This window comes from Folsomia candida, unplaced genomic scaffold (assembly GCF_002217175.1).
Source record: "Folsomia candida strain VU population unplaced genomic scaffold, ASM221717v1 Fcan01_Sc002, whole genome shotgun sequence".
Lineage (NCBI taxonomy): Eukaryota > Metazoa > Arthropoda > Collembola > Entomobryomorpha > Isotomidae > Folsomia > Folsomia candida.
The window spans coordinates 5,716,947-5,731,636 of record NW_019091194.1 but is presented as its reverse complement, the minus strand read 5'-3'; the positions used below and the strand labels follow the sequence as shown (position 1 = coordinate 5,731,636).

Here is a 14,690-nt window from a genome sequence, read left to right as displayed (position 1 = left end):
TTCTCAGTAGGTGGTATTTGTCTTCATACTTATTTTGAGATATGCGTGCAACATTTTTTTAAGCTTTACTAAATCTGTGATTTTTATAGACTTGAAACTTTCATTTGTCAAAAAATATACTGCATATCCGGTACTAAAGTCAATTTTAATTGCCTTCGTGCATTGTCTCACATTTATGAGCTCTAAATTATACACGCAAATAACAATGAATTCGACTTTTCTTTAAAAACTTCAGGATATAATTTAATTTGGTCAGTTACCACTGAAATCATGACCATGCAACACAGCTTCATGTTAAGCATCATACATACATATGTAATTTGTCGCTTTAGGTTTTATTTTCACAATGCTCTCGGAGGACACATAACCTTGCACAAATACTATTGTGCAGCTTGTTTACTTAATAATGTATGGAAATCTATCTATAAAAATGGTATTGTTCATGATGACTCATCGTTGAAGAGTTACCTCATTCGTGCATATCTGCATGTAGCTGATGGCACATCGACGACCTATCCACCATGAAACAGATCTGGACTTAAAACATCTCATCGACTAAGTCATAAATATGTGTGGAACTTGACCTAAAAAATACCACTAAGTTTATGGAATTACTAGATGGATTCCGTGACCATCTCCATATAGCTCACCAGCATGTTTGCATCCTACTCGTCATTTAGTGCCTAAAGTAATTTCCTCAACTGCAAAAACTCGCTTTGAATACTCTCCTATTCTTTGATAAAATATAGAATAAACGCAACCAGAGTAAGATACATAATACATCTGTACCTGACCTCAAGTCTCGAGACTCGACAACTTTCTAATGGACACATGTGCATGATGATCTTCTGACATAAAATGATTGTAAGTAAATTGGCAAGAAAGCGATATTGCAAAAACATTTCTTCATAGTGTGATTCTTCCTTCTGATATGCATTTGTGAATGAATATGTAGCGTGATAAAGTATGCATGGGTCCAAGAAATAACAATGATTTTGGACCTTGCTTTATCTCCCATTACATGTCTTTATTTATTTATTTGTTTATCATTAAATCGTATGAAAGTATATCTACACGAATACAAATATAATCATCGTCCATCAACTATTACTCGTTTGTTCATTTACACACAGCCAGACTAAAAATATAACTTTGACCTAAATCAGTGCTTTTGTGACAAGTTATAAATGCATGCATTACGATTACGAGCACTTTGATAGTCTCAAGAGGCGTGTGACCGTCTCTGCTTCCTTCGCCATACTTTCGTCTCCCCAGCCCCACGATGCTTCCTTCCCTTCAATCATTGTCGGCAAAATTTCTCCATGCTCGTCAATAATTGGTTCGGAATGGTGATGAGTATCAGGATAGCTTCCGTCTCCCGTTCTTCGTGCTCGATCACGGATGAGTTGAGCTGGAACGGTTTTTAATTCAGTGGCCCATCCCAACCAGGCGAAAAAGTCGATGAAGGCAGTAGACGCGTTAAATCGATAAAACGGTAGCTCGGAAGTCTTGTAATCGTAAGGATACACATGATGGTAGTTATGCCAGGCCTCCCCGACGGTGAAGATGGAGAGAATTTTGTTATCCACGGAAGATATCGACCTAGAGGAAAGGACATGTTCGTGAACGTGATAATTAGCAAGTTTCACTGCAATTTCAAAGACTCACTTGTCGTAGGGACGAGAACCGAAGAAGTGGGCCACAGAATTAACACACGCTGAGATATGTGTGGTCAAAACCCATCTGCTGTAATTGATGCAAATGATGTGGAACAGGGGCTGCGGAAAAACGACCATCATAAAGGCGCACGGGATGATGTAAAGAGTGAGAAGAACGAGCCACCAGTAATATCTGCAAGATGAATGAAACATCATTTTGGCTTATATTAAAGTAATTTAAAAGTAATTGAGCATTGGACTCCAATTGTGCATGCACTTACCTTGCTTGAAAGTCCAAGATTGGATTATCCTCAAGATCCTGCATGGGAATGGTTTTCTCCTTTTTCAACACGTCAGGATGCTCTGGGCTGAGGACCCATCCGATATGTGAGAAAAAGAAGCCTCTCCCTGCGCTGTGCATGCAAATGACAAAAGTGTCACAAATTGGACCAGATTCCTTTGAGAGATTTAATCGTGTACCTGTGCGGGTCAGCGTTGGTGTCGGTGTACTTGTGATGGATCCGGTGGTCACGGCACCACTTGATGACAGGATACTACGAAATATGTATAAAATATTCATATAGTTTTCACAACTGATTCGGCCTAAATTTAAAAAAAAACTCGTAATCCAACACAAACCTGCAAAACACTGGTTTGCTGGAGCATAAGCATAATTTGCAATGGCGTATTTGCTTTATAAGACTTGTGTGTCCAAAGACGATGTGCCCCAGCTGTCACTCCGATTCCGCCCCAGTATCCATAAACAATGACTGTAATTAGTCAAATTCATAATTATTCGTTTTCGTCACATTTTATTTAACAAACTCAAGCAAACAAATCTACACAAGTAGGGATGTGGCACATGTAATAAAGCTGCATTATCCTAAATACCCCGATTACAGGAACGAGATCAAAAATTGCGACCAGACATAAGATTGGCTTAACCTGAATCCTCATAAGGATACATACGAAAAGTAATGCGAAAATGCTAGCCTTAATTATGGTTCTTCGTTACCAAGAAATTCTAGCCACAACCAAAACCTGTTCATATCTGCTACGCATTATTGCCTACCCCACAGCTACATGTGCAAAATTGCACTAAAAATGTAAACTTTCACATCCTTACAAAATAGAAAGTTCCACCATGGATTAGGGGTTTGTCCAGTGAAAGCCAGGTAGCAGCCGTAGAATCCCAAAACATGGGCCGGTCCGAGAAGCACAATTCCATTCCACAAATGCATTGGAATTCCGAACGGAACAAAATCCTGCATTTTCCACTTTTTCAATCCCAACTCCCCAACGGGAGCGGCTTGCTGAGTATTCGCCATTTTAGAACCACCCTTATCACCAGTTTTTGAACTTTTGTCCGTTCCCAATTTGCACATGCCGTGAACTATAACACTTTTGAAAAATTCCTCGAATCTCGCCTCGTCGTTGCTTGTCTATGCACAACGTCCGCTGTCGAAATGCTGTGGTCCACCGTCACACCTAAAGTTATAAAGATGCTTTTCCACTATATCAAACTGTGTCCATAGTCCACCAAGGTTCGTTCATTTGGAATTGTCTTTCTCAAGCAAAGCAGGTAATCTGTCCTATAGTGAAATAAAATTGTATGATTTGAAGCCGTAGATTGCATTCGCATAATAATTTGGGTCAAACAACTAACTAGCAGCAACAAATATGTATGTATAGCGTAAACATTACCCTCAAAATTCTACACATCTTTGGCCTGCCTACACCTCGCAGCATCAAATTGCACAGATAATTCAACTATTACGGTAGATTCATGTAGTGGTCTAGTCATGTTTTGCAGCTTTATCAAAAATTCACGTCATAGCCAAACCAAACCAAACCACGGCACCCCTTGCTAAAGATTAGACATTGGGATGATTCTCCGTACGTAGACGACCATAGCACGACAGAACCACTTTTGTAGTATATTATTTCTTCAATATTAGCCCTCAAGGGAAGGCTTCCTTGTTTATATGTGCAGATTTCAGAAGGATGCTTGTATGTATGGTTAGTGAAATTTTGTCATTACTGTATTTCCTTATCAAACGTTCGTTATTTGTTTACAAATGGAAGATTATGCGATTAAATCATATTGTAAGACTTGCATATTAATTAAGTGATGCATTTTCGCTAAAATGTAGTCAAATTGCATAATTGTGAAGCATGTTACATTCATTTATTAGTGAATTTCGATATGCAGACGATGGTTACTTCAAAAAATCTAAGATTGAAGAATCTAATAATTGCTGGCGAATTATTACGAAAGCATAATTTTTTTATGCAATTGCAACCTTGCATTTCTTTAACTTGCGCCTACAAGCGGTCTGTCAACACAAGCGTCAGCAACCATGCATACTGAGTCATTCAGGTCATGTACCTTCTTGTGACGCAAATTGCGCCACTTGCAGAGAATCAACAATAGCAAACCTTAATGTCCAATTTAATGGTTCATTGAATTTATGGATTACCTATTTCTGGAATTTGACAATCTTTAATTTTTTCCAAAACGGTTATTTACTGCCATTGTAATTGCATTGTATGCAATTGCATTGTACTTTTAATTATGTAATAATCACTCATAGGAAAGGGTCAAGTACGATTATGAGCTATAAAACCTGTGCCAGTTTTTACTTCAATAAATTGCAGTAAATAATAATGTCTTTAAAGGCTTTCATGTAAATATCATATGTGCATCATGATTATGTACATCGTTTAAAGTGTTCTAGACAACTGCTGTTTCAGATCAAAGTGGAATAAGAGATAAGAATTTTTTCTAGTACAAAAGGCGTTAGGACATGGTTTTGACGAATTCGCGGATGAATATCTCTGGCGGGGAGTTGAATTTTGAACTGATTTTTTGTAGGCTGTAAGATCATACTCTCAGAAAGATATGTTTAAAATTTTAGGGCGATAGCTTCAAAAATGCCCCCTCCAGTGCCCCCAGAGTTGGAAGGAGCCAAAAAAACACTTTCCAAACTGAATTACTCATATAGCATGATAACCCAAGAGGTCAGAGGTGGATGATTGTTAATATTACAACCCTAGATAATCATTGCATGAAATAATAAAAGAATCTACATGAATTACATAATGTTGGGCCTCCATCGTCGCTGATACTTTTCCATGAAAAGTGATAAATCGGACCGTGCACCGGGAAATTGACCTGCTGACCTTGAAAACGGACAGACTGGGTCAAATGAAGATTGAGGGTAAAGCTGGAAGTGTCCTAAGTAATATTAAAACAAACAGTCAAGATTTTGTATAAACAGTTTTAGAGAAGGACCCGAGTTAATCAGCTGTCGCGGAATCCTAAAAAACTCGTGAACTTATTTGGAAAATTAATGGTAAAATTTTTTCGAAAATAAATTTTAATAATCTTTTTGTGTCCCCTACTGCAGAACTATTTTATCTACAAGGTACAAGTGCCAAAATAATAAAATTATTGCGTTTTGGTTAGTTAAATTATTTCTGAAGTTCGACATCGAAAACGACGGGAACTTTTCCAAAAATTTTATAAGGTCTGATGAAAACTCAGTCCGTGGGGTATAACCACTTATCAAAATTTTGTCAAAAGTACTTACAGTGCAATATACTATATGTACCTTGGATAAAAACCAGTTAAGGATTTTTAGCATCAAAGTCGTAAAATGTGGGGGCCTTAAAAGTGGAAGAGTTGCGTTAAAGAGCGCATTCCATTAGGACAAGTATGAAATTAGACTGCAAAACGGACTTAAAAGATAAGCATAAGGCAAAAGTGGTTTTATATAGTGAAAAGCATGCTAAGTCCATTGATAATAGTCGCAAAGACGATTTTTGCATCAGGACCTCAGAAAAAAATATATCGCTCAACGCCATTTTATAAGAACACTGGTTTGGAAAACTAAAAAAGGACACCTCTCCAAATTTGACCTTGCCTCATTTCGCAGAGTACACAAAATCGGAAGCCAGATATGCTTACCTATAGTTTGAGACATGGGCTTTCAAATAAAAAAAGTTAGAAATCTTTACGACTAAAAACCATCCCGCAATTAAGGTATGAATTCGTCAAAACCATGTCCTAACGCCTTTTGTATTTTGCTACAGATAATCAGCCGACAGATAGACAACTGTTGAGTTTACTAGCATGCCATTAATAATAGTTTACCGATAATGACCATGCACTCGCCAATTTTTCTAGATTTCGACATTTGACATTCATTGTCTCATTTATGACCCACGACCGTTGAAATTATAAAAGTGCATTACTCTTCATGAAGAGCTTTTGTAACACAGACAGTGATTGGTCGCCTTATAACAATAGTTTTTTTTACATTAACACGAGTAATTTTCAAAGTGTTGAAATCAAAATCACTGTGTCGATTTGCATAATGGTACCTATGTTCACACGTCCAAGAGACTTTTATATAAAAATAATAATTATATTTACTTGTAGACTGACCCTTAAATACCTACTACCAAGTTACTGTTTAAGCATTAGTACAAGTCAATGTAGATAAAATGTATTACAGCTAGAAAACCAGAGTAATCTGCAAAATAGATGTAGTACCTTTATCAATTTTATGGCTATTTTCATTATGAAATTTTGAAAGAACTGGTCACAAACAAATGTAAACCAACTCAATCATAGAAGTGGATCGCTTCATTACCTTTTGAAATTGTGCAATACATCATTATTTAATCTGCTCCAATCACTAACGAAATAGAGATAATGCATGCATATACTTACCCTAATACATATGTAGGTAAATATATCCACAAATTATTGCTTTATGATGGTTAGCAATGATCTTGACATTTTCTTATGCAATTTCACTAGTCATCGATAATGGCTGATGTAACTAATCAGATGCCGTCGTGTTGTTATATGCAAAATATAAAATTTAGTGACACGTGACACTTTCTTTATTTCAATTACGTTTTTCCTATTGACTTATGTACTAGCCGACGTGCAATTAAACAATTCATCATCGTGAGCGAAGTCCAGATATTTGTGTATACAATTCGAGGTAAAAAATGCAATTTGCGATAGAATGAGTCACTCAAATTACTGTACAGACAACTAATTGGACCTTGATTCTAATAAACGGAAGAGGATGTAATAATACGCGTTTATGTATGATAAAGGTTGACGAATGACGTGGATTTTATTTCCATAGCGCAATGGATACGAGGATGTGTGTAGAGTAATTTTGTATTTACGCATTTACTTAATTTATCATCTTGTCTGGAAAGAGACCTAAATTACCCGTCGGTAAATCCCCCTTTACCTCGCCTACGTAAAGTGTGACCTGCGACTTGAACCTTTCTACCTCTCCTCGATCTCGCATCCACTCTTGAAAAGCTACAGGGTCTGTTTGCCCTTGATATTCCCAAATACTTTTAAATCCGACCGGAACTGGGACATCTTTTCGAACACTCCACATGTACCAAGTGTCCCTCTGCGTCTGCATATCCAACCACCAACTGAGATAAAGCTGTGCAGCTGCCAAGTTCTGTGTCCCTTTGAAAATAGCAGCTCTTTGCCCCCAAGATACGAAAGGATCTTTTTTGGGCAGAATAAACTGGACTGGATCTGTGTTCTCCTTCAAGAATCCATCCGTGGAGAAAGTTGCTCCAATTTTTGCAGAGCTATTCCAAACCAGATCCCATGGTTCTTGGGTTCCTCTGACGAAAAGTGGTTCATTTTTGATAAACTGGTCCAACCAACTCCAGCCATATTTCTCCACTACCATCTTGTACCAGTAGAGCACTGCATCATCGTCATTTGGATAAGTTGACACAATTTTCCCTTTGAGCATTGGATTAAGGAAGTCTTCCGCTTCTGTAGGCCAACCTTCCTCGTTGGGTCCAAGAACTTCTTTATTCACGCTGGTTGAAAATGCGTCAACATAAATAGAGGTGTAATACCCGGACGGATCTTTAAACTGAGGGTACACGGAATCCCACCCAATTGGTTTGTATGGTAAAAGAACACCCCGCTGTTTCCAACGGTCAAAGTCTTGCAACGTCTGCAGATGTGCTAAATCAGGGAGGAGAGTCCCAAGCTTTATCTGGTTGTCTATGCGGGCATTATGGTATTTACTAAAGTCGATCACAATCTCGAGATTAATTCCTGGAAATCTGTCGACAAATGCGGACTTGATGGAATCTAATTGACTCGGCGTATCCCCACCGGCATACACGAGCAATTTCCCACCCTCTGAAAGAGCAGCTTTGTACAAGTCAGATAGTGATCTAGAGTCTTCTTTCAGTGGTGCCAATGGTCGTTTACTGCCGTAAACGTGATGTATAATGCACGAAGTTGGATAATTTCCACATTTTCCGTCCCTTTTATTGAGATGCGTCTACGAGGAGGAACTTTCCATTAAGCACCATTTTTTTACGTATAAAAATAAAAATAATTACTACTTATTAATATAAATATTTACCTGATTCCACTGATCACGTTGTAAGCATGATCCGGTAATTGATAAAGTTAGTGCAAAAATCAAAACAAGCATTTTGTGTGCCTATTTTGTTCAGTAGAAGAGTCTCAAGTTTCTAATCGTTATCTCGTTCCTTTATTTATGGAACTGACTTATAAAGTATGCTGTATGCGAAATAAGGAAATCAACAACTACTCATTTTCACGAAAATACCGTTTTATTGATTATTAAATATTTACATATTGAGGTACATATTGCTTGGTTTGTAGCTGTTTGATCACAAATTCAAGGCTAAAATTAAATTAACATTTGAAAACATTCAATTAAACCACAGACACGGATAGGATGCGGCATGGAGACTTTTACTACTGAATCCCTGGATCAAAGTAAATGACTCATAAAAAATATTACGCTGTAAACGAATTGTGTTTCCATTCGAAAGTTTGTTTTTAAATACTCAGAATATAATCAGTAATAAAATAAGAAAAACATTTCCATTGTATGGTCGATACCAACGATGACGCCGAACGGGAAGTTGCAAAACCTATTTATACACCAAACGTAGAGATGCAATTCATTATTCATCTCAACAATTTATGTGGTTTTGAGCTTATGCACAATTTATTTCTCTACTAAAGAGGAATTAATGTAATGACTTCATTGAACAAAATTCGCCTTAAACTATTATAAGACTTTTAAGCTTACTTTCTTAAATTATTTTGGTACTAATGCTGAAAGTACTTAATTAAAGCTCGAATCACTGATAGGTAGTTATACGTTTTTCACGATATTGTAGCGTGTGCACATTTACAGATCAAAGCGCTAGTAAATATTAAATATGCAGCTAAATAGTTAAATACATGGTTATTAATATGAACTTTCAACTGTAGTTTAAGTCATTTTGTAGTGCGAAGGAAGTTACATACTAGATGTCTAATAATCTATGAGGCAATAATTGAGTCTTATTCTAATGGCATGATATGACATAGTATTACTTAAACTGCTGCTTTCAGATGGGCGTCCATAAATCACGTGATCGATTTTTGGACAATTTTGACCCCCTCCCCCCCCTTGGTGACCAATGGTGATAAATCCATTACCCCCCCCGTGGTCACGTGACAGGTTACACAATAAACCTAACTTACTGTAAAACGCATGAAACCTATTTTTCGCCAAGTGTGATTTTTTGTGGCGGATTTTTTTCGCAAAAAGTTTTTTCGCTAAACTGACCTATTTCCGACATGACAACCCATAGCACAAATTAATCCAATAATAATATTCCTGTGTTTTTTTAAATCCAGTTAAATTAAATTTTAAAATTATCGAAAGAATTATTTAATACTAATGAGTAAGTATACAAAGTAATTCATGACATCTTAAGAGTGCATATACGTTGAAAAAGTCTCATAACTAAAAGACAGAGACGACGGTTGCGTCTCCTTGTGTGCTGAGAGACTTTTTTTAATGAGGGAGGGCGGGGCGAAGAGAGCAGCTGATTTTCATGTAAACAATGCAGGCAGTTGCATGCAAAAAGTTGCTTTGGGTTTTGAGAGTGACCGTTCCCACACTGAAAACGGGGCATCGCGAACCAGAAAAGGAGAAAAATTTCGACTAAAACTCCTAATTTGCAGCTAATACAAAATGGATTGATTTCGTTTTGGTGGCAATAAATTCCCAAGTTTGTGCTTTAACATTGCCATGTTGCATAAATTCCATAATAAATCTCAGAGAAAAGTATTGAACTGAAACATGGACTCATATCATGTTTCAGTCCAATACTTTTCACCGAGATTTATTATGGAATTTATGCAACATAGCAATTGTAAATCACAAACTTGGGAATTTATTGCCACCAAAACGAAATCAATCCATTTTGTATTAGCTGCAAATTAGAAGTTTTAGTGACAAAAATCATTTACATTACTGGTAAGTGGCGAGGAGAAAAAGTCAACTCGCTCACTAGGATGCACAGAGTGTACCCGAACTTAAACTTTAAGGACAACTGCATACACTTTATTTCTGAAAGAATAATGAGAGTTCTATTAATGTTTACTGAAATTTGGAAGAGTGGTACATATATGCAAACCAGACCCAAGATTGTCAAGTAAAAATTTAAAAATACGCCGCATAACGAATTTTAGATAAAAGAGGTTCACTATTAAGTAAATACATATTATTAAATTTATTTAAGGCGCGTGATAGTATGCGAAGAGACTTTATTGTTACTCTCTTCACATTTACTGACCTCAGAAATTAAAAGATAAACTTTTCGTGGCATGTCACGTGACTGCCGACCATTACCCCCCCCCCCCTTGGTGATAATTGGTGACAAATTTCAGACCCCTCCCCCCCCTATGATCGATCACGTGATTTATGGACACTCCCATATGGATCATGGAATTTTATGAAATTTTAATTACATATGTAATTGCAAGCAACAATTTTTACCGATTCCATCAAATTCTAGGACTTGAATATTTATTTGTATATATGTACCCACATCCGTTCAATTTTAACCAATTTGTGATAGCTTAAGTCTAAATATATATGTATTCATCGATTTTTAACAATACATACGTAGGAACAAAATTATTAATGGTTTCCTTAACATTTTGCCATTGTTCTCTCCGTATTTTGTTTTAAAAGAATGTAAAATCCAATCGTGATGAAAACATCGGAACTACAAAGAACATCGTAATTTTATGGGTGTCATGAAACTACGCACAGTTTCATTCAATGGTTCAGGAACTATTATATAAATATAATTTATACTTATGTATGACTTAATGTGACCTTGTAGTAAACAATCTAGATTTGTACTCTGTGCACCCAAAGTTATCTCAGTAGTTTAAAAATATAGAGTTTAAATTCGAAGCATACATATTAATTAAGTAATGCGGGACATTTTGAAATGTTCAGTTATAATTTTAATTTTGTCAACAGTCCACTCGAACATTCCTCCTTCAGTTGGTGACAAAAGACGTAAGCTTTTGTGGCATCATTGACGTAGTAGATAAATTGTCTAATTGTTTCTATTAATTTCAGCCAGGCCAATTATTTGCACTCGCGACAGTCTCATGATTTATTTTGACTGTAGACTTTGCATTTGTCCACGACCAAACAAATTGGCCAAATGTGTGAGGAAACTTTGCGAAACTCGAAGTGAGAACACTTATCTTTGAAAGTTTCAAATTGAAACATTTGAAGATTTTATTAAGTGATAAAAATTCATATTTTAGCAAAAAACGCTCAATGTCCCATGGCGGTGCTATGGATGGACTACAGCCAGCTCTGCCCCACAATATCTAAACCAGAATGACAAACGGACGACGATTGTCCTGGGAATCAATTATGTTGCTTTGACTATTGTAATGAGGCGAGATGTCAAAACCCTATTCCATTAGATATCTCGACAGGAATTCCGATCCATCGTGGTTTACAGAAAAGGGCAGAGTTATGATGTTTATGCAACATAATTATACCAGAGAACAGTTTACAAATATTGAAAATATCCATTCGCATTGCTTCCCTTATGAAACACAATTTGACTTAAATTAAGTAATTTAATATGGGTAATTAGTATAGATAAATAAATATGTATGTAAATTCAGCGTTGAAAAATATTATCAAAAATTAAAAATATTATTTATTACGTATCGAGTTTTATCTCTTTCGTAATACTACAATTCCATATGCGTCTCCCTCTTTTTTGGCATCTGCAACAGCGTCATCAACATTTCCACCGGAAATTTTATTGTTATTTCTCGAAGGTGCTCGTGCCACATCTGCTTGATGATTCACCTCCACTTTTTTCATACTCACGTGGGAATTTGCAATTTTATCCCCCAGAACAATGTCCCCACCTTGCGATAGTGGGGGCAGAATATCGTTATTTCCTGCCATTTGTCCCAATGACGTTGGACGATCTCGACTAGATGCTCCCCAACTACTATCCTGAACAATATGACTGAATCCGGTCGACTCTTTCGGTAGCTGGTTGCGATTAACTCCATGATTTATCTCAACCTGCTTGACTTCGGTGTCAGCGTTAGCAATCTTGTCTCCGAATACGATATCACCTCCTCCAGTTGAAATGCTTGTCGGTGGCGATGGTTTAACTGTTGTTTTTGTAATTTCTGTCGTTATTGGAACTGGATGGTGAATTTCTTCATCCCATTTCTGAAAGTTACCACCATCACAATCCGTTGAAATTAGAAGATCTTTTTCAAACCTTCTCGCATCCATACACAATCCTGTGGCGACATTACGAATCTCGTTGTCTGGAGTGAACCACCACTGATTAGACGTGTCTGAAGAACAACCCATTGCAGTTATGCTTTCATCTTTTCTCTTGGATTGTAAACATAAACCTGTAGCGTAGTTTTGGATCGTGAGATTATGATTAAATACCCAGTTTTGAAAATTGCCAGTGTTGCAATCCAGCACATAAATCTTTCCTTCAACATTCCCGTCGAGACACTGCAGAAGAGAACGATTTATGACTTTCCGAGTTTTGAAGACGGATTCAAATCCGAGGCAGTAGGTAGCAAGCAGAAAAATATAAAAATGTGTAGAAAACTTTTGGTAGTACATTACAAAAACTTGTGTAGTGAGAAATGTATTAAGGAATGCGAGAATGATTTGACATGTCGTTTAGAAAGATGCTGAATGACAATGCTTAATGTTTCTCAGCAGAAGTTGAATGTAATTAAGCATCATAATCACAGAAATATGGTCAACAACTAATAATACCTAGCTAATTAGTCCAAGAAATTTCTTACTTGTAACTTATATTCATGCAAATTCATAATTATCCCCATTCCAAAGTCTTCAATAAGCAGCCAATAGTAACGAGGAGCTGAGGAACTATGAATTGCAAATACAATTGGTTCAGATAATTACGCTTATCCTGACTGCCACTAAAATTTAAGGTTTTATGTCATACTTATATTTTCAAGACTGGCATATCCGTAGCAGGTCCGGATGAAAATTTCAACAGCTTTCCAGCAGAAACTTGGACAATTTTTCTACAGAAAAACTTGTGTAGTATGAGTACAAATTATGTAGGTGGAATTTTGCATGATATATAGAAACCGTTCTGCATAATAGACCCGGCAGAAGTTTACTGCAGAATTATGAAGATAACACGATTTTCATACGGGTAGCAGGTTGAAAGGTTTGTATTTAGGATTGCAATAATTGCCAGTCTTCCATTTTGTTCGTCTCCAGTTACTTACCGAGTTATTATAAAAAATAATTTAAAAAAGAATCGCCTATGTATGCTTTATTAGTTGATGAATCCAGATTCTACATATGTACATATATACAGTTTCAAGCATTATCTCGTTGCATAATTTGTTGATTTGATATTATTTGTCACATACCTTCAAATTATCAATCTAAATTTTACTAATTGAATTGGCTGAATTAAATTACTAACTACATAGATTAGTATCAATTCATGAGAATTTATAGAATAATAGGATATAACATTGCTATATTTACATACATCATCAAGTGACATATGTTAATGCTTCCATATTCATCAAGTTAATTCAATGCGTTCTTTACGTGGTAATCTTGTGACAAAAGGCAACATTTTTATCATTGACACAGGGAGTATCAAACCATTGGTGGGGGGAAAATGGTCTAAAATGTGCACAATTTTTGGCTAGTCCTCCATTTGGTGCATTTGGAAGCCAATTTGTGTAACTCATCTGAGCATCACCATCAATCCAACGCCAATTACCTTCGTTGTTAATATCCCATCCTCCAAGCCATAAAAATTCAACGTCTAAATAAAATTAAGTATTCTCTCTATTAAATTCGCTACAATCGTTGTTATATACTTATGATCGATCTAGAATATCACAATTTTGGAAACTTACATCGGGTGTCATTGAAATAGGCAACGATGGCAGCTTGTTCTTCGGCACTCTCAATGCTTGACGTTGTCATATCATTTGCATGGCAAAACTGCAGAAATTCTAGGAAGCTAACATACTGTAAATTATAAAATATAAATTTCACTTACTATAGTAGATAGCATATATTTATGCCGACGTCGAAAATACCACCAACTTACCAAATTGGATGCATCTTTATAAAACGTCTTTGAACCAACAACAGCGACAACGTCTACGGCAGAAATACCTGTAAAGTCGGACGCTTTCACTCCTACTTTGTTTAACAACAGAGATCCTTAAAAATAAATATCTCATATAAAATAGTTCCGCATATATTTAGATAAAGCCATTGTTATTTAAACACAAATACCTGAAACTGCAAAAACGAGAGGAAAAATAATTGACTTCATTTTAATTTACAAAGGTCCAACGTACTTGATATTCGGATTTCTCACAACCACTGATATTTTCATGCCGACGAATAATTTAGCATAATGCAATTTTTGGGTTAACAGTTCACACATTAACCTTGGGTCATGATGGATGACTTATTTTTCATTGTCCATACAGTTGATAATGTACATAAATCATAGTGTAATCTTTAATAAATTATTTTGGGACCGTACTCTACGCACGTCAAACATGCACGAAGATAAGTATTTAGATTGCCAAAACTATTAATATTGTTT

The 14,690-nt window shown here is 36.2% G+C and overlaps 3 protein-coding genes and 1 long non-coding RNA gene across 8 annotated transcripts; 1 reads left to right on the top strand and 3 right to left on the bottom strand.

Annotated features, from left to right (window-relative positions):
• Positions 1–1,006: 1,006 nt before the first annotated feature.
• Positions 1,007–3,140, bottom strand: LOC110845267 (acyl-CoA Delta(11) desaturase). Its single transcript, XM_022091657.2, has 6 exons — positions 2,785–3,140; positions 2,298–2,428; positions 2,139–2,212; positions 1,940–2,071; positions 1,669–1,851; positions 1,007–1,602 (listed from the first exon to the last, which is right to left on the bottom strand). The coding sequence occupies exons 1-6, from the start codon at positions 3,041–3,043 to the stop codon at positions 1,203–1,205; spliced, it is 1,179 nt and encodes a 392-aa protein (XP_021947349.1). The 5' UTR covers positions 3,044–3,140; the 3' UTR covers positions 1,007–1,202.
• Positions 3,141–6,544: 3,404 nt separating this feature from the next.
• Positions 6,545–8,258, bottom strand: LOC110845263. Its single transcript, XM_022091654.2, has 2 exons — positions 8,099–8,258; positions 6,545–8,014 (listed from the first exon to the last, which is right to left on the bottom strand). Exons 1-2 carry the CDS (start codon positions 8,168–8,170, stop codon positions 6,878–6,880), a joined length of 1,209 nt encoding a protein of 402 aa, XP_021947346.1. The 5' UTR covers positions 8,171–8,258; the 3' UTR covers positions 6,545–6,877.
• A 2,172-nt stretch (positions 8,259–10,430) lies between these two features.
• On the top strand, positions 10,431–11,781 carry LOC118434411. The gene is made up of 3 exons (XR_004833994.1): positions 10,431–11,077; positions 11,141–11,257; positions 11,335–11,781. It is a non-coding gene; the product is annotated as an uncharacterized LOC118434411 (long non-coding RNA).
• Positions 11,719–14,608, bottom strand: LOC110845266 (perlucin). Of its 5 annotated transcripts, XM_035847884.1 has the most exons (7): positions 14,372–14,608; positions 14,181–14,296; positions 13,984–14,098; positions 13,041–13,889; positions 12,877–12,961; positions 12,466–12,574; positions 11,719–12,405 (listed from the first exon to the last, which is right to left on the bottom strand). In XM_035847884.1, the coding sequence occupies exons 5-7, from the start codon at positions 12,913–12,915 to the stop codon at positions 11,759–11,761; spliced, it is 795 nt and encodes a 264-aa protein (XP_035703777.1). In that variant the 5' UTR covers positions 12,916–12,961; positions 13,041–13,889; positions 13,984–14,098; positions 14,181–14,296; positions 14,372–14,608; the 3' UTR covers positions 11,719–11,758. The 5 variants fall into 5 exon arrangements, with proteins under 5 accessions (XP_035703777.1, XP_035703776.1, XP_035703775.1 ...); XM_035847883.1 differs by having other exon boundaries at positions 11,719–12,574; XM_022091656.2 differs by lacking the exons at positions 11,719–12,405; positions 12,466–12,574; positions 12,877–12,961 and having other exon boundaries at positions 13,353–13,889; positions 14,372–14,554.
• Positions 14,609–14,690: the final 82 nt, after the last annotated feature.